The sequence below is a fragment of the Lampetra planeri genome, chromosome 16, assembly GCF_965212315.1.
Source record: "Lampetra planeri chromosome 16, kcLamPlan1.2.h2, whole genome shotgun sequence".
Classification (NCBI taxonomy): Eukaryota; Metazoa; Chordata; class Hyperoartia; order Petromyzontiformes; family Petromyzontidae; genus Lampetra; species Lampetra planeri.
Genome location: NC_136122.1, coordinates 9,480,873 through 9,503,785, shown reverse-complemented (window position 1 = coordinate 9,503,785; position 22,913 = coordinate 9,480,873). Strand labels below are relative to the sequence as shown.

The following is a 22,913-nucleotide window of genomic DNA, read 5'->3' as shown; positions in this document are numbered from 1 at the left end:
ATCTACACACACACACTGGTTGTAGAAGTCGAACTATTTATTTTGTTTGTGCTCGTGAGATCAGGTACGCTGAACGTCGGTAGGGTCCTGTGCTTTTGCCGTGAGAGTCCAGTGAGTGGCAACAGGGGTGTGACCGCTTACGATTCAAATATAAATCCAAAATGATCAGGCCCATTACTCGCATGGAGCAGCCGAACAATCGGTAATTGAATTCCCAAGTGTCAATAGCCCAAATTTCACAATTTAAATGGTTTCAGTAATCAATTGCAATGGTTTTTGAACGAAACAAAAATATCCGTTCCATTGCTGGTTGGCTTCAACAGATGCTTGGGGAAACTCATGATTTACAACTTTTGGCACAGCCCATTCTATTGCAGACTCTGCACCCAACGCACCCTGTGACCTCTCCATGTGCTTTCAGGGATTGTGGTAATCAGATTACTGTGATACATGCCTCACTTAATTTTTATTTGTTCCACTGAAATGATGTAATAAGCTTAGAAAATGCCACCTGTCTCTATGCTGCAGGGTTTCGGTTTTTTTCCCCACATTGCACACACGATGCAACTTTCAGCAAGTGCTTGATATATTTACAGTACATGACAGTAACAAAAAAAATATATAAATGTACGGAGCTAAATAATCCACATCAGCCAAGATTAATCCCGCTGCTGGAGGAAGGCCCCACTCCCCCACTGCGTCACCATATCTCATGGGTTCTGTGATGCAACAATTCAACAGAGCGATGCCGGATGAGCCGAGTACAGATGAATAAATCAACACGTTATTCCCACGCAGAATTATTGTTCAGTGGTGTTTTGACTGCATTTTAGGTTATAAAGCCACGGTGGAAATTCCACGTAACTACATTGAGGTTTTGGTGGTTATGTTGTACAGCTCCCCAATGTTTTTTTCGGGTTGTTACCGCATGCTGTCATGCACGATGTCCGATGTTTTGCTCCATCTGCCTAAACAATTCAGTTCAGTTTCGGTAGAATCCCAAAGCACATCGGAGCACTCCACATTACTATATTCGGAACTGGTTTTGAATTGGAAAACTGCTGCTGGATTAATTTTGGAGCAACCGAGGCCAGATGATGGGATAATGATGAATCTGAGACTGGAGTTTGGGCTCGAAAGCCTCATGGGTTGCCAGAAAATGTATTTCTCTGTTGATAATTTATGCACACATTAGGATTATAGGATTTTAAAATAATATTGCCATTGACTCGCTAGAAATCATTACATGGTGTAGTATCGTTACGATCAATGGTTTTTGCTCTAAACTATGATAGTGTTGTTTTAATCAATAATTAAAAATCTATTGTCCGAAATGGTAACTATTAATTGTTTTAATAGCTTTTTTCTCTGTTGCAGCGATGTCTTGTACGTTAGCACAATGCCAAGCATGTACCTATGCGGACACAACGGCCGATTTGGAGGCTATACAATTCAGATTTTAAACTGCAATTCGCATTCATGAATGTTCAAATTATTCTTAAGTACAGCATAGATTTGTTTAATTCAAGAACGTAAAAGAATATTTATTTCGTATTATGAGCGACCCGATTGTAAAGCAGATCGCCCAGGCAAAAGAGGTGATATTTTTGTGCGTCTCAATGGGCCTGCATTTTCGTCTCCCGGTTAAATAAAGAAATAAAGGATCAGCATCGTATCCGAACCGTTATTTTTACACGGAGCACAGTAAACAAAGCCTCATCTCGGCTCGCTGAGAACCAAGTTGCAATCGCTCAACATTGCGGAAAGCAAAAACCCACTTATTACAAAAAAAAGCACCGCATTGTGGTTTACCTTATAAACGGCTGTCACGGAGAAATATTAAAATAAATTGAAGCGTCAAGTTACATGTCAAGTTACATATAGCAAAAGCCCCCAGCTTGGAATTTAGTTTCTTGTGATGTGCACGCCACTTTCCAGACATCCGTCACTGTTTGGAGCACAAGCAGCTGCCTTTTATTTATTTATATTTGTCGTATGTGTATATGTGTGTGTGTATATATATATTTCTCACCACTCCCAATGGCACTGCAGGCATCGTGTGATGATGACAAAGTATTCCTTCAGATCACTCACAGAAGTGGATACTACAGAGCAAGGCCGTAATGATAATATATATTGGGAGGAAGGGACACATCCCCCAAATATATCACTATAAAATCGATTTATGTTTATATGATCGTGGTTATGGTTGTACTTTATTAATCTCTAATCTCTGCCATTACATACAACGAAACAAGACAAGGTAAAAAAGAAAAAAACAGAGCAATGTAATACAATATACTATTAGACATTATTGTAAAAAATAAATAAAAAGTGCATCCTATGTGTTTGTGAATTTTTTAAATATTTTGGGCAGGAAATGGCAGGAAGTTCGTTTTAAAATTTGATCTTTTTCTCGGGGGGACCCCGAGACACCCAGGAAGATTTGGTCCCCCCCCATGTTGACTCCATGGCTACGGCCTTGCTACAGAGAGATCCCTTCAAGTCACCTCCAGTCCGCACGGTAGAGGGCAACACCGTGAGAGTAATGTTCGTCGCTTGACAGTCATATGAATGTTTAATCTCTCTCCTAGTTGGAAGTTAGACAACTTGCGTGCAAGAATTAAAATTAATGTTCGGGGTTTTTGTTTCGCGTGCAGTCATCCGTGATCGGGCCGAGACCACAAACTCACTACGCCTGAGAACCAGTTTTTTTGTCACAGGCGCCTGCCTGGATTTGAACCCATGTCCCTCGGCGTTGCCGGCTCGGCGCTCCGACCTCTGAGCCATCCGGCCGCCTCTCGAGCAGCTGCATTTTAACGGCCACGCTAACGTTCGTGGGAGGGGGGGGGTTGGTTTGCGAGGAGAGATTTCGCCGAGATTCTAGCGGCACTCCACTTGTTTGCTGCTGACGGCGTCAGTCGAGATTGCTACTCTCACCACTTGGCATCGGTTCCACTTTGTCATTATCGTTTCACCATCTCAAACACCACTTATCTAAAAAGCAACACTAGATGGTTGATTTCCCCAAAACATGCAAAATTCAAGCGCTCGGGCGTACACACACACACACCGATGCCACTGCAACCAGGAGGATCAAGGGGCATAAACCATCAAGCAAACCTCGGTTATCCTCGCAGCGGCTTTTGGTTAACCATCGAACAAAGACGGTAACCGCATCGTGCCCTTTCAGATGCGCTTCTGCGGTCGCCTGGAGCGCTCTTCCTTCTGATATTAGGAAGCCACTGGAGCTATGCACTTTTACATCTAGATTGAAACCTCATCTAGAACCCCTTTTTGTGTTTACTGTGTTGTCTTCCACACCGATTAGCACGGTAGGTTACATACGGTGTGAAAGAAGTTCAACGTACATACATCGGCTGTGCGACTTTACCCCACCGCTGCGTTTTTACACTAACAAAACACCTGAACCAGCTGCATTTAACCCCTGCACGTGATGTATGCAAGTATGTATGTTGAATTTCTTTTGCACCATATGTATCCAACTGTGATAATCGGAGGTGCAGGGTTAGGCCAAATAATAAAACACAAAAAACTGTTCTGATGAAAATTGGTTCTTTACCCTTCTATCTGGCAACAAAACTGACACCTTTTTACAAGGAGTCATGTTTGCATAGACCGCAATACCTGCAGTCATAATACAAACAAAAGAACATAACTCTGATAATGTGCACTGTCCTTAAAGTTGATTGATCCACACCCGAGACAGCTTTCCTTAGAGCCTAGTCTCATATGGGTTGGACCAGATGACGCCAAAAGGCGCACAACTCAAAGACAATGCACCATCAGAGTATGAGAGCTCGGGGCAAGCATCTACACTATGGGAACCTCATTTGCCAGTAAAAATATGATAATTGGTTCTTTACCCTTCTATCTGGCAACAAAACTGACACCTTTTTACAAGGAGTCATGTTTGCATAGACCGCAATACCTGCAGTCATAATACAAACAAAAGAACATAACTCTGATAATGTGCACTGTCCTTAAAGTTGATTGATCCACACCCGAGACAGCTTTCCTTAGAGCCTAGTCTCATATGGGTTGGACCAGATGACGCCAAAAGGCGCACAACTCAAAGACAGTGTTGTGCGCCTTTTGGCGTCATCTGGTCCAACCCATATGAGACTAGGCTCTAAGGAAAGCTGTCTCGGGTGTGGATCAATCAACTTTAAGGACAGTGCACATTATCAGAGTTATGTTCTTTTGTTTGTATTATGACTGCAGGTATTGCGGTCTATGCAAACATGACTCCTTGTAAAAAGGTGTCAGTTTTGTTGCCAGATAGAAGGGTAAAGAACCAATTATCATATTTTTACTGGCAAATGAGGTTCCCATAGTGTAGATGCTTGCCCCGAGCTCTCATACTCTGATGGTGCATTGTCTTTGAGTTGTGCGCCTTTTGGCGTCATCTGGTCCAACCCATATGAGACTAGGCTCTAAGGAAAGCTGTCTCGGGTGTGGATCAATCAACTTTAAGGACAGTGCACATTATCAGAGTTATGTTCTTTTGTTTGTATTATGACTGCAGGTATTGCGGTCTATGCAAACATGACTCCTTGTAAAAAGGTGTCAGTTTTGTTGCCAGATAGAAGGGTAAAGAACCAATTATCATATTTTTACTGGCAAATGAGGTTCCCATAGTGTTCTGATGAAATTAATTTTCAATCTAGATGATTTAAAAGTGCTCCAGTGGTTTCTTAATATCGGAAGAAGGCGTTCCAGACGGCCGCAGAAGTGCATCTGAAAGTGCGCGATGCGGTGACCGTCTTTGTTCGATGGCGAACCAAAACCCACTGTGAGGATGACCGTAGTTCGTGTGATGGTTTATGCTCCTTGATGAGTTCAGCGATGCCCTGTGTGATGTGGCACTGCCAACACCGTGTATATTTGTCAACGTGGCCTCGAACTATTGTATTGAGTGATGGTAACGCCGGTATATTGCAACCGCTATTTAGGTACGCTTACCGAGGTTAGGATTTCCTAAAGGAAAAAAAAAATATCTTCACAGTGTAATGCAGTTTGCTAAGAAAGATGTTACTCGCTATATATATATAAATATATAACTTCCACAGAGATGAAAAGGTTCAATAAAATTCAGGAGGAAAATGTGGCCTTTCGGTGCTACGAGGGTGATTTGGAGCTGGTCGGGGTGTGTCGTGTTATAAATTAAAGCGCGGTTTGGTTGACCGGCTCCGAATTTAAAGGGACATCTGCTGATAATCTCAAATGTTTGTAAAATTGCTCGGATGGAAATGGAACGAAAGCACGGGGTGGAAAAAGTAGAAGAAGACAAAATTCACACGCTGCTGATTGGCGCCTTGATGCGGCTCATCGTAATAATAATAATAATGATGATGATGATATTTGACAGCCCTTTTGTCCACACACACTCTTCGATGAGGGCCTCCTCATGCCGTGTCAGCCATGGGGGTTGTTTGACAATTCTCCACAGCACAGGTCAGTGGTTGGTTGGTGAAGGGGGTGGGGGCTTCAGATAACATTCCCCCCTCCCCGCCTCCCCAAGGCTGATGTTAGCCATGGCCGAGAATCGAACCCAGGTTTGCCAGCGTTCGTAGTGCAGCACACAAATCCACCACGTACACATTTCTTTAGCTGCAAGATACAAACATGTAACACTAACGATGTTGTTAAAAGGAACGTTCTTTTTCGTGATAAAACAGCTGATTTATTGAGGATTTCAGGACGTCGGTAATTATACGTGCAGGTGATTCGGTTTTCTCGTCAATGTCACGAGAGAGTCTTCTGTGGAAGAAAAAAATAACCCGCTGCATTTTGGGGAATCGAGCATTGGCCCAAGTCTCGTCTGGTCCCCTTAATGCAAAGTGCATCGTTGCATTTGACCGTGCGATGGACGCCGCGTGGCCCGTAACATCCCGGGCACACGACGAATGCAAAGTATCGCAGACGTTGGTTCCGGGAAAGTGCCTACACGGCCATCTCCCACAGTTGGGATTTTTTTTCCTCTCGTCTCTCACTCTGTCCACGTGTTTCTCTCTGCTGCTAAAGTTGTGGCTTGCTGCCCGGAATGTCAATCGTGCCAGTGCTCCGCGGCTCACTGCGGTGGGGACCGCTCGCAAGGGAGAAAAGTTTCCGGTGTCGTTTCTCGGGCAATTTAAAACGTGTCCCACGCTTCCGAGAGTGCGGTTCACCCCAAGCGTGCGACACGGAGTTTACGGGGCAACGCTTTTTTTTACACCGGCGGTTTCGGCGGCAGTGCCCCACTCAGGAGGATGCTGCCGCCGTGCCTGCGGCGTTAACGGTTGGCACGCCGGGCTCGGCAATCCGGAGGGCATCGCTTCCATTCGATCTTCCGGCGCGGCAGTTGAAACGCTGGGCAGGTTTCGTCATCCGCGCCCCGGCTCCTGTTCACCCAGCGGTATGAGCGGCTACACCGTGGCCGATCGGCAAAGGTCGTGCATGGTGGGTCAAAGCGTGGGCAACTCCCAACTCTTCCAAGACATCTGACCAGTGTGGATGAGTCCGCCAAGTTCCCTCTCCAGGGGCTCTGTAGAACTCCCCCGGATAGAGGCCGTTTTGCCAGCGGTGGTGTGAGAGCAAGCAATTGAAGGGGGGGGGTGCACCTTGGCCTTTTATCCCTTTGAAAGGTGGGTGTATTGGAGGGAGTAAAGTGAGTAGGCGGTGTCTGAGCTATCTATGTGCAGTCTGAATGTTCTCCCCTTGGATCTGTGGGTCTTGTCTAGACACTTATTTCCTCTGGGCTGTCCCGACACCGTGACATTGAAAGCTTTGTCAAGTTGAAGGATGAGCAATTTTCAAATCCTGCCACGTGTGTTGGCGTGTATCTGGTGTCGCGGAGTGATGAACCCACCACGTTCGCATCAGTGTCGGGATGTTAGGAGTTGGGCCTTCCCATAGTCCCGTGGATTTGAGATTTTTTTTATTTATTCTTCTCTGGGTTGTTCACGCCGAGTTTGGGCACTTTGCCCCCACGCATTTCCCATCAAAATATGTGTCGCTCTATAATAGCCACATGACATAACAACCGTTTATATCCACTGCCATCTATGCGGTGCTCGCTTAAAAAAAAAAAGCAAGCTCTTACGAGGAATTAATATGGCAAATCTTGCACCGTAATCGCTCAAGGACTGAGTAATGTTGTATGTTGTACCACTGCTTAGGGTTTTTGCGGTCGGGGTCTTACAATGGTGCGGTGGGCGGGTTTTCGGGGTGGTGCCACGTGTGGTTTGGCATGTGATGGCTGGCGTAGACGGCCAAGATACCAAATAGAGCTGGCAAGATGCCGGCAAATTCGAATGCCATGAGTTTGCTTCATTTGGGCCGAACTGAACAAATGTATTCAGTTCCCGTTGAAGGTCCCAGTACGTGGAGCGAAACGTCGGGCATCATGCCGAACGAGGTGCGGGTAACAACCCGAGAAACACATCGGAGAGCGATGTCCATGTTGCTAGAGATACAGAGCAACGTTTTGTTTAGAGGTTATGTATTGTTTGGGTGCTGTGGCGTGTTGTCTTGCAATTACAGGCACGGAAAAATGAAAACGTGGCAAGCAGTGCAGACCTCTTAGCGGTGCGTTTTCTGTAAAGCTCCTGTTGAGGATTGCAAGGCGGAGACTAAATCACAGCACTTTTCCACCTCTTGTGAACTGTAGTGAGAAAAATAACGGAACACATTTTTAGTTTTGTTTGTTTGTTTGCTGAACTGGCATCCAAATCCCGATTTTTAAGCGAAAGTGATAGGAATCGCTGGCTGTATGAGTCAGCATCCTACCGAGATTTCAAATCAATAATACATTATTATTTTGTGCTGCGGGGGGCAGCTGTTGGTGGGGTCAAGAGGGGGGGTAGAGCTTTGGTCAATACACTTTGTCACGTGGGATAAAAAAAACCGCTTGCAATTATAGTATTCAACTGTGTGGATATATAAAAACTAAATTACAACCGCTTTGTCAATCCACTGGTGGGTGTAGGCTTCCGTGTCTCAAGATCTTTGACCATACTTCACCATTGATGGACAGCACGAGTTGATATCATTTGCCACTAACTCAGGTTCCAAGTGCTCCTACCCAGTGTGTTTGTGTGGGTAAACTGATATGAATGTGAACTGTGGTTACAAATCAAATGTTTTTTCCAACTTAAAATTAATAACAAAGTTAAATTGCGATCATAATTGATAATTGGCTGTATCTTCCATCAATGACTACTGGTCACAGTCATCTAAGCTCTCACAATGCAAGACATTAATATAAACTATATATACACTATCAGCAGCATTCACAAAGTAGGAGTTTCCACATTGAGATTGCGTGAAGAAAGCAGTAAAATACAAATCAAAGATAAGGAGTTAGACCGGAAGATTTTAACTACTTCGCATGGTATACAGGAGGTTGTGGGTTCGTTGCAGACCCTTGACGCCTGTATATTTGGAGTTTGCATGATCTCCCCGTGGTCGCATAAATTGTATCCAGATCCTCTACTTTTTCCCTCCACATTTAGAATCAACGTGCATTTAGAACATTTGGCTGCTTTACATTTCCACGTAATAAGCCACTCCGTTGGGCTATCATTTGTGACCAGGTTCCTTCTGAACAAGAGCTAAACAGCTCAGTGGTCCTTACCTGGTAAAATAAACAAAATGTATTCTTGGTTCTTTCGGTAAAGTCACGTAGAATGGAAATAATAAAATAATAAATATATAAAACAATAAAATTCTCACGACGTTTTGACTGCAACACAAGCAATCGCACCAATCATCACACCTGATGACGATTGCACCAATCATCACACCTGATGACGATTGCTTGTGTTGCAGTCGAAACGTCGTGAGCATTTTTATTGTTTTATATTTTTATTATTTTATTATTTCCATTCTACGTGACTTTACCGAAAGAACCAAGAATATGAATCCCTGCAGTCACGAAAGCTTTAAATCAAAATTTAAACACAATGTAGTTAATAGTTCGATGCACTCTCAGACAAGGGATTTACAACAACTTTAGCAAATTAACTCGGGTGGCAGATAGAAAAAAGCGCTTACAGAATAGTAGCCAGAGGAGAACGTGTCCTATAGGACGACCCTACGTGGAGATGGAGCGATGAGATCGGCTCGTGTGCAGGAGCGAGACGGCTTGTAGCAGCACTGGACTGTGAGGAAAGTGTGGGGGGAGGCATTCATCCAGCAGTGGATAGAGAATGGTTGACGATCACCATTGCTGTGTGTGTGTGTGTTCACATAATCCTTCACGTGGCTGGTGCGGTTACACAACTGTGAGCTCTCGCAAGGCCTTTCTCTCAGTGCTTTAGTCATTAAACATGTTGGTGTTTTACACGGCACTTTCCATTTATAAACTGCAGCAGTGGCTTCCGTAACCATTTTGGGACACTGATGAAATGTAAATAGGCTAATGCTTAAATGATGATTGTTATGAAATTCATTTCCACGTCCAATTTACGTTTTGCGGTATAGTTTCCGAGAAGGTTGATCCGCTACACAACACGGCGGATTCAGAGGTGACGGCCTGCGAGCTTTTTCATATATATATTTTTTTAATTGCGGAGCACTTTACTGACAGTGTCCACATATCTGTGAATTTATATTTGCAGTTATTAAGCGAGGGCTCTCTAGAATGGCTCCGTCTTTTTTGCGGGTGTGGGGTGAGATTTTCGTGTTTTTTGCCATTGTTATATTCTGATGACTGCTCAATTTCACGCCTTGAGTGGCTTTCCGCAAATTTACTGGCTGGCCCACTGAGCATGTAATCTAATTTTCTTCTCGATGGTTGCATTTCCTGAACATTGGACGCTACGTTTTCCAATCTTAACAGCTGGGCCCCTCCATTTATCTGCGGACAAATGTTGCCCCACACGATGTCACCCCGACAAGTCCAAAGTGTGAGGACGAATCATGCACTGCCATGGGTGACACGTTGGACTTGCAGTCCAGGAGTTTGCCGGTTCGATTTCCTGGCACGGCAGTTGAAACAACGGCGCAAGTTTTAAAAAATGCCTCCCTGCCTCAGTCCGTCCACCGAGCGTTATAAAATGGTTTACGCCACAGTTAGCCGTTAGGCAAGTCGCTTGCATTGAGTGTGGAGTGTGTGTGCTGCCACCTCTTCCAATACGTCTCGACCTGCGTGGAAGAGTAGGCCAAGGTACCCTCTACAGGTGGTCTCCAGCGCTCCATCTAGCGGTGGTCCTTCGGCCGCCGGGTGGTGCGAGCGGGCAATTTGTAGGAAGGAAAATGCGCTTGCATCCATTTGCTCTTTAGTTTTAACAAAGGGTGTCCGTGCGGCGCGATGACGGTCACCGTCACGTGACTCTCAGTTCTCTCTGCGAGTGCGCCCATGCACGCGCAAGCACGCACGCCTTGTACCGGCGGTGCGCAAGCAAGCCCTTTGTATCACCCGGCTCTGGGAAGGAAACTTAATGTTGAAAAAGGCTCGCAAAGAACGGAGCCCAAAAACAGCATTGACGTCACATTTTTTTCATCGTGCCGACGTACGACGGGGCTTAGTTTTTAATCCGGGAAGGAGATTGGAGTCGCATGTGTTGCTGTCAGGTGATTACGGAGCAACGCGGAGGATTTCCTCGCCCCCGGTGTGCGAGGCCCCCCCCCCTTCCTCCCTTGTCAGCGTGATGCAGTGTCGCCAGGCTACAACACAAAGTGCTCGCCACAAATGAACGGCAATACCTAGCTGATCTCGTCAAGGAGCGTAAACCATCAGGCGAACTCCGTTCATCCTCGCAGCAGCAGCAGCAGCTTTTGGCTGATCAACAGACAAAGACGGTCACCGCATCGCGAGCTTTCAGATGCGCTTCTGCGGCCGTCTGGAACACTCTTCCTTCCGATGTTAGGAAGCCACTGGAGCTTTGCACTTTTAAATCTAGATTGAACACTCATTTCTTTAGAACTGATTTTGTAGTAATAGGTTTTTACCCTTTCAACTGGTATAAAAACTGACACCTTTATACAAGGCATCATGTTTGCAATAACCACAACACAAGCAGTCAAAATGCAAACAAAAAGAAACAACTCTGATAATGATAATGATATGCACTGTCCTTGAAGTTGATTGGTCCACACCCGAGACAGCTTTTCTTAGAGCCTAGTCTCCATTGGTGTTGGACCATGATGCCTTGTATAAAGGTGTCAGTTTTTGTACCAGTTGAAAGGGTAAAAACCTATTACTATATATTGTAACTAATTTTGTGTTTAGTTTGTTGTCCTTCCGCCGCACCTGTGATTAGCACAGTTGGCTACGTACTATGCCTCTGCAGAGATCCTGGGCACCGATTAGTTATTCAGATTTTGGAAGAAAAAAACCGTTCATCTGTCTAGCTGTCCATCGTGGTTTGGATTGTTGTTCGGAACGATGTCTGACATTTCGCTCCACGTGCTGGGAGTTGCTTCAGGAACTGGATCATTCGGTTAGACCCAAATAAAGCCGACCTATGGCATCCACAGCTTTCGGCTTCGAGGCACCTTCTATTTGGGTTGTGGTTTCTTCAGCCACTGAGTTGTTCAGTTCCCCCACACTTGCAGTCGCAGTTCCTGAAGAAGGCACGTGGAGCGGGATGTCAGACATCGTGCCCAACAACACGCGTGGTACGATACCAAAGCGGGGTCGGGGAGCCGTAATAGCAGCACAACTGCAAAATCCTAACCCAGTCGTCTGTATTTTTTTTTCTTTCCAGCTTCTAGTGTCAAATTGCTTTGCTGTCTTAAACAGAGATTTTATCTGCAGCAGTGTTGACCTCGTAATTGATGACGACGATGATGACGACGACGACGATGATGATGATGACGACGACGACGATGACGACGATGATGACGACGACAATGATGACGATGATGACGACGATGACGACGATGACGTCTCACCCCCTCGCCTTAACGCCTCTCGCTGCCCCAGAATTCCGGTTCGCCGTAGAGGGAGAGAGACGGTGGCGCGAGAGTTCACGCCCGCCCTCTTAGCGGCGGCTGTTCGTCGCAAGGCCGACGTACGTCCTGAGGAGGCGAGGGGGGGGGGGCGGGGGGGGGGGGCCGCCCTCATCTCGGAGGCGGCTCGAGGAGGGATCCTATTTGACCGCGACGACCCTTCGGTGTGCCGCACGTTCAGGTTGCGGCGCTGAGCGCGACGGCGTTCCCCCGCCGCCCGTCTTGATCGCTTCCTCGGCGAGGTTTGGAAGCCGTCCTCGGGGTTGGCGGCGGCGGGTGGCCGCGCCCCCCCCACCCCCAGCGGGGGATCGTCTTCGGTGTGCGTCGGAACTTTTCCTCTCAGCATAGCTGTGCCAGGCTGTGAGCGACGTGTCCGGGTGGACGAGTTGCTGCATCAACGTATTCGGCTCCTCCGCGCCGTTATATATACATATATTTTTTTATACATTACATTTAATTTCATTTATTTAATATATATTTTTTACGTGCTTTTTTTTTCTATCTGATGAGTCGGAAGCCTGCAGTATATGAGTGTGAATCTCCAGGCTAGATTACCCAGATCACTAGTGGCGAGAGCCTCACAGATGGAATAACGCTCAACGCGCATTCCCAATCAAGAAAACCGCACTTGGGTTATCAGTGGGGTCTTTGTTTTTGTTGTTGTTAATCTGGCTGCTGAACGCAAGCAAGAGGACCCAAAATGCTCAGCAGCAAGCAACAGAGAGCGGGCTATTTTGGTGTAATGGGTAGGAATGAGTACGTTTCCTGAATCGGGCGAGGTTGTAAGAACTTGGGAACACGGACGATGGGAGGCAACTCCAAAGTGGAGCAGCACAGGGAGAGAAGCAGAGGGAGAGAAGCATGGTGGTGGTGGTGGGACACAGCATAGATGAGTATGGGTTGTGCTTTTTAGTTCTTCCTGCTGGGAAATTCTTGTATATTCACTCGTGGATCTTATTTAAGTGTATTCTGGTACGCCTTTTGGCGTCCTCTGGTCTAGCACCAATTGAGACGAGGCTCAAAAGAAAGCTGTCTCTGGTGTGGAGGACAATGCATATTTTATCGGAGTGTGTTTTTTATTTGCATTTTGACCACAAGTATTGTGGTTAATGCACACACGATTCCTTGTAAAAAGGTTTCAGTTTTGTTGCCAGAAAAAAGGGGGGAAAACCCTATTATCATTCTGGTCTCGTTCGTCGACATATTTGCTACAAATAGATATATCGCAAACGGAAACTCCTCGCCGGCATAAACAACCGGAGCATTGTTGCGAATTAAAATTTGAGATTTTACGCAATAGCAAAAAATGAAATGGAGACTCGTCACCATCAAGTGGTGGGGCGTGGGGAGCAGTTGGCGTGAGTCACGTTGGCCAGAAACCTGTGAGTGCACTGACAAAGACGCGAGCGAGGACAATGATACCCGCTAAATAGGTATGGGCGAACAAAAAAAACACAAGCAGCGCATTTTAATAACTGTGGGCCGCTGCGAGTTATCCAAATCACACCGGCCCACGTTCACGGTGTTTAAGATTCGAGATGAATGCCAGAGGCTCCCAACAGCCAAACGAAAGCAACTTATCGAAGGTTCTTAGAGTCGCGGGAGAAATGTCCCAAAGCTGCCCCGCGCGGCCGCCTCGTTTTTACCGATTGCTGGGACACTTGAACAAACACTTCACGTTGCTTTGAGTGCCGTGTCCTTAGAGAATCCGCTGAAGCGGTGGCGCCAACAGATGCACTTGTGGCGTCTCGTCACGCGCTCGTCAATGGTGGCCGCAACGTGGGCCCCACTCACATTTCAGCGGAGTTCACTTCTGAAGATTCATTAATTTTAGCTGCTCTCACAAACAATTGATTACTTGCTCTACCCTACCTGCCCTTATGGGTGGGGTGGTCCTCAATGTGTTAGAGGTGCATTATAAGTCACCCGCTTTCCTGGACATCTGTGAAAAAGAGTTTCAAAGCTCATCGGATTTCTCCAGGATAAATAAAGATTCAGATTCGGATGAACGCAAGCGTTGGACATTCTTGCGTTCTTTGTGTGGACTGTGCTTTCCCAGTATGATCACTCCTGCTATTGATGGACTTCTACGTCGCTTGATTAATTGGTTGGAACAAGAACGTGAAATATTGTTTTACATTTAATTACCCTTCTACTTAATTTCGGACTTTCATTCTTAGACTTTGGGAGGGCTTGTCGCACCGAAACACAAGGCCACGCTCAACATTTCCACTCCCCTTTTTTATTTGGGATGCTGCCACTGTGTAATGGTTGGCGCAGTGGATTTGCAATCCAGGGGTCAGCTGTTCAATCTCCCGGCACGCCAGTTGATAAAACGAACAGATTTCTTAAACCCCCACCACCTGGCCTCTGTCCACCCCGCAGTATTAATGGGTTCACCACAGTTGGTCAATTGTGTCACGGGGTGGGGTGCAGTGTGGGTATTCCAACCCTTTCCGAGATGTTTGGCCAGTGTGGAAGAGTAGGCCAAACATATCCTCTAAATGAGACCCTTCCTCCAGCAGTGGCATGAGCAAGAAATTGCAGGGCCGCACCTTTTTGCCTCTTTAAGCTTTTTGACGAAAATCTGCGAACCAAATAATTTCTACGGCGCATTTAAATTTGATTAAGTTTAATCGGGACATGTTATTTTTTATTTTGGCGACTGTCGCACGTGAGCTTTAATTAATCGTGATTTTTAGGGGCGTTTCTTTTTGTTTGCTTTGCAACATAATCCGTGTGCATTTTCTTTCGTCGCAGCTTTGCTTTCGCTGGCGTGGAGACTGCAGTCACGAGGGGGGGGGGGGGTTGGGGGGGGGAGTTCGGTGTGCTCCGCTCGCTCGCCCTCACTCTCATGCCTTCAGCACACTTTTGACATTTTGTATTTCACGATTAGCTTCACCGTTTCATTTTCTTTTTTTTTACGTCAAAAAACAGTGCGGAGCGAAAGAAAATCCAATCATTTAAATTTTAGTTTTTTTTTTACATAACAGGTCTGAGTTATTTTACTTTAATTTAGTCTCCGTACCGCTCGGCTGCCTTCACTGTATGCATAAGTATAATTTTACACTTCATTGGGTATTGTATAATGGCCCTGATGGAGAGCTACAGCCAAAGTGCATAAGCAGATGGAATACTAACAAGTAATGTGCAGAATGCATGATAGTATAGCTATGCAAATAGGACATGGAATAAACACAAACATGATTTAAAAGGTGATCCAAAAAGGCGAAGTTGCAGCCCTGAAATTTCTTGACTTACTCCACTGCTGGTGCCAGGGCCTCCTCGATGGTATTTTGGCCTACTCTTCCACACTGGCCAGAGCTTTTGGAAGAGGTGGGGGGCGGGCACCCACACTTTACTCCAACGTGCACGACCTGCCGATCGCATAACCGCTGGGTGGACCGAGGCGGTAACATTTGAAACGTTCTGCCGACCGTTTCAATTGCGCGCCGGGGAGAGAGAGACGGAGAGAAAAAGTTAACGGCTAATGCAGTCGCGGGAATGTATTCAGTTTGCCCTGATCTTCTGTAGCAAGCTGATGTTTACAAAAAAAAGGTGTTGAGTGGGTGTTGAAGGATAATACATTACTGGGGGGGGTGGGGGGGGGGGTAGACACTTTAATGGGCAGGTTTGGAAGCGCATGCTTGTACTCCTACTGCTTGGGTGTGTGGCCTCAGAGGATCCTGCAGGGCAAGTAGGATAGCAAATAGATCTTCGACCCACCTACCTATTTACACAGTGTGTTGATTTACGTGCGATGAAAGAGGGCCGTTGCCCGAAACGTTGCCTGTTAAATATTTTTTTGTTCCCTTTTCAAGGCAGCGTTATTGACAAACGTGTTGAAATTATAAAAATGTTGATTGTGCTTGTTCCCCACTGCAAACACGGTAGCACCACGAAATAATTTATACACGCGCACACACGGTGCGTGTTAGCCCCTTGATTGCTTTGACATTTCCCAACCACTCTGATTTCCGACAACACGGCGAACACCGATTATTTATTTATTTGTGTTTTAATGCATCTGGACAAACCGTCCAAAGTGGGTTGTCAAACCCACATTCATCGTGGGAATCATCCTTCAGCCACGACTTATCCACTGCTGGATTAAGGCCTGTCCAAAGCCATCACCATTTCTCACGGTACCACAGTGCAACGTTGTTTTTTTCCGCAGGAGCTTCTGAAAGCAAACATCGCGATGGCTGCCGGTGGTGTGTTAAACCTTTCGGGCCCCTGCCCAGGGCATGAATTAATTGCACAAGAAAGTGAAAGCAGCCTGAGTGCGATGGTGGTTTTTTTGCACGCCGGCTTTGTACAGTTATTCCCTCGTCGTTCACAAACTTGCTTTCCACGATTTTGGCTTTTCCACCAATCGCATCTGAAACTGTCTACACGACTGCATTGAGAGAGCGGGAGAGAAAAAGTGATGAGAGAGAATGTGATGTGAGAAAATGTGATGAGATAAAGTGATGAGACACATCATCACCATAGTTTATATACGTATTTATTTCAGTTAATTCATTACAAAGATAGGTTCTCGTAGGCCAATATTATTGTTTGTGAAATGCGCTGTTCACAAGCATCTTTCAGAACGCATCCCTCGAAATTAACGAGGGAATCCTGTATTGTGAACACAACAATGGACTCGCGCGCGACCGTTGCTTGCAACGCGCGCTGCTAAATGCGGCTCCACCTTTCCAAGGTGGACGTCTGCCCGGTTGCGCTCCCTCCTATGGCGCGCGCCCTCTCACCATCGCTCCTCTCGTCTTTAACGCCCGAACTCGTGACGGCGTCCTGCCCCAAATCCCACTTACTTTCCTCAACTGTCGATGGGTGAGACACCGCAGTAGATCCAGCGACCGTACGGCCTGTGGTGGAACCGCGCCCCTTTCGTCTGCTCTGTTTGCCCACCGCAGGCAGCTTGCCGTACGAGTACAAGGTGGTGATCGCTGGCAACCACGAGCTGACCTTCGACAAGAACTTCATGGCCGACCTCATCAAGCAGGACTACTACCGCTTCCCGTCGGTGACCAAGCTGAAGCCGGAAGACTACGACAACGTGCAGGGGCTGCTCACCAACTGCATCTACCTGCAGGATTCGGAGGTCACGGTCAAGGGCTTCCGCATCTACGGCTCGCCCTGGTGAGTACCTCGCGCTGCCCCCAAAGGCACGTGCCATGCCCACTGTGGCTCTAATGTGTCAAAGCAGCCCAGTTTTTACGAAAGTCAAAGTTAAAGGACTAGAATGAGCCCTTAAATCTAATGCACAATGTGAATTTATGTAAAAAAATCAAGTTTGGCTGGAAATTCATAGATTGTTACTGGAAGCTTTTAAGTTGAATTAACCTCTTAGTAATTACTGGTATGCTGCCATTGAGGGTGTTGTAGTAAGTGCACAAGACTTGTAATCCAGAGTCACCGCCTTTGACCTCCCAGTGTTGCGTTTGAAATCGTGTGGCAAGTTTCTTAAATCTCCCCCGCACCCCCCGTCGTCTCTGTCCACCCAGCAAGTGTAAATGGCTACACCACAGTTGGATCGATCGGCAGATGGCGTGTGGTGGGGTGAAGCGTGGGGACTTTCACCTCTTCCAGGATCCCCGGCCGGTGCAGAAAGGCGGGTCAAAATATCCTCTTGCAGGGCTCTCTGGAACTTATTTTAGTTGGGGCCCATCTACCAGCAGTGACGTGAGCAATACATTGCAGAGATTTACCTCTGATAAACTCTTGAGCAATAATATTAATAATATGATTGTCTTTTTTGGATTCATATTCTATATCTTTAAGATCCTTGGCAGATCTGTAGGGAGTTTACTTTTTGTTCGAATGATGCTCAGGAACAATACAGTACAGATGATCCAGATTAGCGCAGCACAAATACTTTCATTGTAAATTCAAATACAAGGCACATTCATATGTCCGTCTACTTTGCTTGAGGGAGAATGAATGCAAACGTTTCAGTGTTCAAAATCCGGTGACTGTCAGGTAGATTTTAGTATATATATTTTGTTGATATTTTCAATAATTGCTAATTCTTCTTGCTTCTATTAGCCATTTTTAATGGGAAAATATATTCACTATAATTCGTTGTTTTTTTCTGCTTCATGAACTCAATTGCCTATAATTCTAATTATTCTTATAATGATTTAATTATCCTGAAGGTGTCCTGGTAATACACTTATCCACCTTTTGTGGCAGTAATCCCGGACAAAGGTAAAATCAAACATCATCGCGACTAATATTATTCATAATAAAGGTTTTTTGGGTTAAATCGCGTAAGCAGAAATGTGTCGTAACAGCAATGACGTCATCTTGCTCCGTTTAAGACCGGCAGCAGGTGGGTGGCTTCACTATTCTGCCAAATCTCCCGATGATGCTGGTTGTAATTACCAGCGAAACGTCGTACTACTCAAATTGTAAATATTGTGGATTTACTCTCCAACACACGTCAGACGCTGTCTCCCCGACAGACCTGGTCTTCACCTGAGGACGGCTGCTTGCGTTGTGGCCGAAACGTCGTGAGAATTATTTTATTATGTTTTATTTTTATTATTTTATTACTTCCCTTCTACGTGACTTTACCGAAAGAACCAAGAAGATGAATCCCTGCAGTCACGAAAGCTTTAAATCGAAATTTAATTGACGTTTTGTTTACGTGACAAATCCCTTACTAATTGGCGGCTGTGTTGGGTGGTGGAGGGTTACGACACATTTATACTGATGCGATCTAACCCAAAAAAATCTTAACTCCCGGTCAATTGCATTTGAAAACCTTCAGAATTTATACATTTTTTTCATTTCGTACAAAAACGTAGCCACGACTGTGAATAGTTGCTTTTGCAAACTTGCTCGAAATGTAAAGTGCACACTTACATTATAACGGGAGCACAGCAGTGGACTTGTGCTTCATTCGCACGGTTTGCAGATGCCGCTAAATGGCAGTTGGCAAGATTGTTATCACAGTTAGCAACTAATAATGCTTATTATCATTGTTATTCTATTCTATTCGGTGTGCGATTGGTTCGCAGAAACCCATTCGCCACAACAGATAGATTTGACTTTCCCCCACGAATGGCAAAAAATGAATGATTATTGAATCGAATTATTGTGACCATGAATCCTGAAAGTTTCATGACTCCCAGAGGGAGTGAATCACTGCCTGCCCAATGCACGCACGGACGCACGTGTGCTTCTGTCCTTTAACTTGTACATTTTATAACGCTTAAAAATAATACATCCAGGGCTTTCGACGCGGGCTTAACCTAAAGAAATTGCCGTGGCTCAATTAGAACGTGGACCACGGCTTTCCTTCTATAAATTTGAATCTGTCATGAGGTGACCCACATTATCGAGGGGTTACCACAATTGCTCACGCCACAGCAGCCCTACGGATCATCGTCAAGACCGACTCCTCGGCGGTGGGGCTCTCTAATTGACCCCCGCATCGCCACGTGGCCCGCTTTGTTATGGCTGGAAATAGATTTTACTAGATTTCGGGCGAAGTGTCGCTACTGAAGTTTTCCCCCGTGCTCAGCATTCCGCCGTTCTACCCTGGAAAGCGAACCCTACCCAGGAGGGCAAAAAAACTGGCATTGGGTCGGTTAACACGGCACGCAGCTGGCAGGCGGCATTTCCTCTGTATTTTAGGCCCAAAGCCAAACACGTGGGAGCATGTGTTTTACGTAACAGATCTCCGGAGCGTTCGCTTTAGCGTGGAGATTTTTTTTTAGAAGCCCTTGTGATGTGCCCCCCCCCCCCATTACTACGAAAGCCTCTCTCTCTTTTTTTCTTTTTACCTGCAGGCTCCAATAATTAGCACCGTGAGCGAGCGGGGCCAGAAGGCATTGGGAGCGCTATATCATCACAGACCCAGTTTTGGAACCTTCCACCAGATGAGTGGATTCTGCTTTGTGAGAATCAGCAGATTGGTTTATTATTTATATATATAATACAATGCATACAAAATATATAGTGCTGTGTCCTTCAGACAACTGCTTTGTGTATTTTTTTTCTCTCCAGATAATTTCAATGAACGTCTCATGCTTTAAGGAAAAATGTACAATTGAGTCTGTAATGTAGCAGGTAACCTTGTCTGATTTCCAAAGTGTACGCATACATACAAACATACTCGCACACACACACACACATACTTTTATGCACTTGTACATTCACAAGTCAAAGGTCACCCAGACATGTAGAATGTGCAAGCAATTGCCATTCCCGTACGCTCCGTCTCTATCTCTTTCATGGACACATGCAACACAATATACATTTAATGGTAAGGGCATTTATTCGTGGGCTGAACAAACAACATAAATAAACCCGCTTGTCCTTTTGCAATCATTCGCACAAAACATGTCCTCCGCATGAAAGACTAAAATTAGTCGAGCATTTAGCCGAGCTTCTTAAACAAAGGCGAGCGTGAAAGCAACGTTCGCTCGCCTCTCCACCTCGAGCCCGTCGCGAAGGGGCCCCACCTAACTGCTGAGCGGTCGGTAATGAGCGTCTGCTTGACTAATTGCCGCGGAGGATACGATGCAGCGTGCTGCGGCCACTGCCGCTGTTTTAGGTGCACGACCATCTGTTCGCGGTACAAACACCCAGCGCTTCTCCTGAGCGGGGCCCCCGCCATACAAATGAGCTCACCGTTGTCTATCTGGACGGCAATGAAGTGTGTACAAAGCAGCTTCTGTCCCGTAAACCCGCCTCGGGAGAGCAGTAAAACTCCCATTTACCGAGCGTCCGTCTTTGTCTCCGTGACAGAATGATCAAAGCGCTCTGTTCAATTAGCTCCCACAGCAGTCGTTCAGGTTTCATGTTGGGAGAAAGTGATAAATCACCGGGTCATTTTTCTTCGGTCAGAGACACCCAAGCCGTGCGTGCGTGCGTGTGCGCGCAAGTTGCACGCGCAACTTCGGCAAAACTTGCCGCGTTATTGCACGAGTCCGAAACGATCGCCGTGCCTTGAAAGGTTATAGCGTGACGAGCGGTCTGTTGCCTGACGACTGCTGCCAGCCTTTGTCTAGGCTGTGTTTTTGGAAACAGACCCCCGGTGGCGACTGCTCGGATATTAAATCTGCAATCGGCGTAAATTGAGCATCGTCTGTCGCTGCGTCGCACGAAACACTGCACAACGGGAACGGGTTTGGAATGAAAGAATGAATGGGTGAATTTGAATGAATCGGACGCGTCCTGGTTGCCGCACTTGTCCTTCAAACAATAGCGGGCTTGCAAGGAATGTCGTGCAAAAAAAGAGCATTTCGCCAAAACACAAATGAGAAGGAAATCTACGGTAGCCATAGAACAACAGCAGCAGCAGTCTGGTATGGATGTGCATACCTGGAAACTGGGTCCAAAACACGCCATTCGAGTTAGATTCCTGGCCATGGGTAACATCAGTGGCGAGTGCCCTCCCTGCCCCCTCACCAACCTGCATTGACCAGTGCGGTGAAGTATGGCAAAATTAAAATAAAAACTCGCACGACCTGGAGAGGCCTTAATCCATTGGTGAATTGATATTGGCTGGTTTTTACTATTTTTTACATATATTTAGACAATGCATTGTAAAATGACCTGCTCATAACTGAGCATTGTATGGACCAACACTCGGGTAAAATATTTATTTATTTATATTTCTTATGAAGATGATATTGTTCGCACGTTGCCATGATTAACGCCGAAGTTAATATACCGATAGTCACCTTAACCTTGGCAGGCTAAACGCGCGTCGTCAACCTGACAGCACGGATGGCTTCCGACGGCCTCGTATCGACGCCGTCGCTCAGAGCCATTTGAGGGGGGGGGGGGGGGTGGTGGTGGGAGTGAACCGCGGCGGCGAGAGATGGGCCAAGTTTCCATCGGGCGGCCGTCAACCAGCGAGCGAAGCGACCGGTCGTGCCGCCCTTATCGCCGCGACTCTCTCTCCAAGCTGCATGGTCGGTCGCCCCGGCGGTGGCGGCGGTGGTTGCTGCTGCCCGTGTCGAAATGCGAAGGGGCCATTCGACCGAGATCGACGCGCTCTCAAACGTCGCTTCGGCGGTTCGCTCGCCACGGTGGCAGTTGCGAATGTGCAAAAATAACGGGGGGGCAGGGGGGGGCGGAAGGGTTGGGCAAAAGAATCTTCAAGAGGCGTTTTTAGCAACCCAGGCCCCTGCGGAGATGGGCAGCGTGGCAACGCCGCGCAACAAGCAGGCGGCACTCATTAACGGAACACCCCAAAAATAAACGTGGGTGCCAAATGCATTAGTAACACATTTTACAATAATTAAAGTCACGCAAACGTTAATGATGATGATTTTTGGCTCCAAAATAATGGGAGAAGAGCCAAAGGAGGAAAACGTGCAACGGCGTGCAATCAAGAAGCCAGAATGCTAATCGAGCTCTTCTTGAATCTGCTCAAAGGAAATGGCCAACGGGTGGCACTGAAACATTCGTTTTCATCATCATCAATCATCTTTTGTCGTCATCAATGATGAATCCACTGCTGGATAACCCAAGCCGTCAACAATCCATCCAGCTCCTGCACATATAGCCAATTTGGAGTGATACAGTGGCGAGATGTTAACTATCTCGCATGGTATGGAGGAGGTCGTGGGTTCGATCCCGACCCTGATCACTGTATATTTATTCTCCCCGCGGTCGCGTGGATTTTTCTCTGGGTCCTCTGGTTTTTCCCCTCCACATTTAGAAACGTGTGTCTGGAGTATTTGGCTGCTATAAATTTCCACACGGTGACAAGCCACTTTGTTAAGCCGTCATTTGTGATAGCCAGCTCAGTGTGCCTATTCCTGGTAAAATAAAAACAAATTTAAGTTTAGTTTAGATTTCATTGCTCCGTCTTCATAGTTGTTTTAACAGTGCTTAGGGCACATGCTTGGCTATTGTGCCTCTGCAATTATGGGTCTCAAGTATTGATGGATAGTACCAGTGGCTAGGACATGCCATCCGTGATCGTG

At 46.3% G+C, this 22,913-nt stretch overlaps 1 protein-coding gene across 1 annotated transcript in view; it reads left to right on the top strand.

Moving 5' to 3' along the window:
- Positions 1-22,913, top strand: part of LOC144723011 (metallophosphoesterase MPPED2) — a 56,525-nt gene that overhangs the window by 15,618 nt on the left and 17,994 nt on the right. The window contains exon 3 of the mRNA XM_078601511.1: positions 16,878-17,103. Coding sequence (XP_078457637.1) covers positions 16,878-17,103 — 226 coding nt within the window. The remainder of the gene's footprint in view (positions 1-16,877; positions 17,104-22,913) is intronic.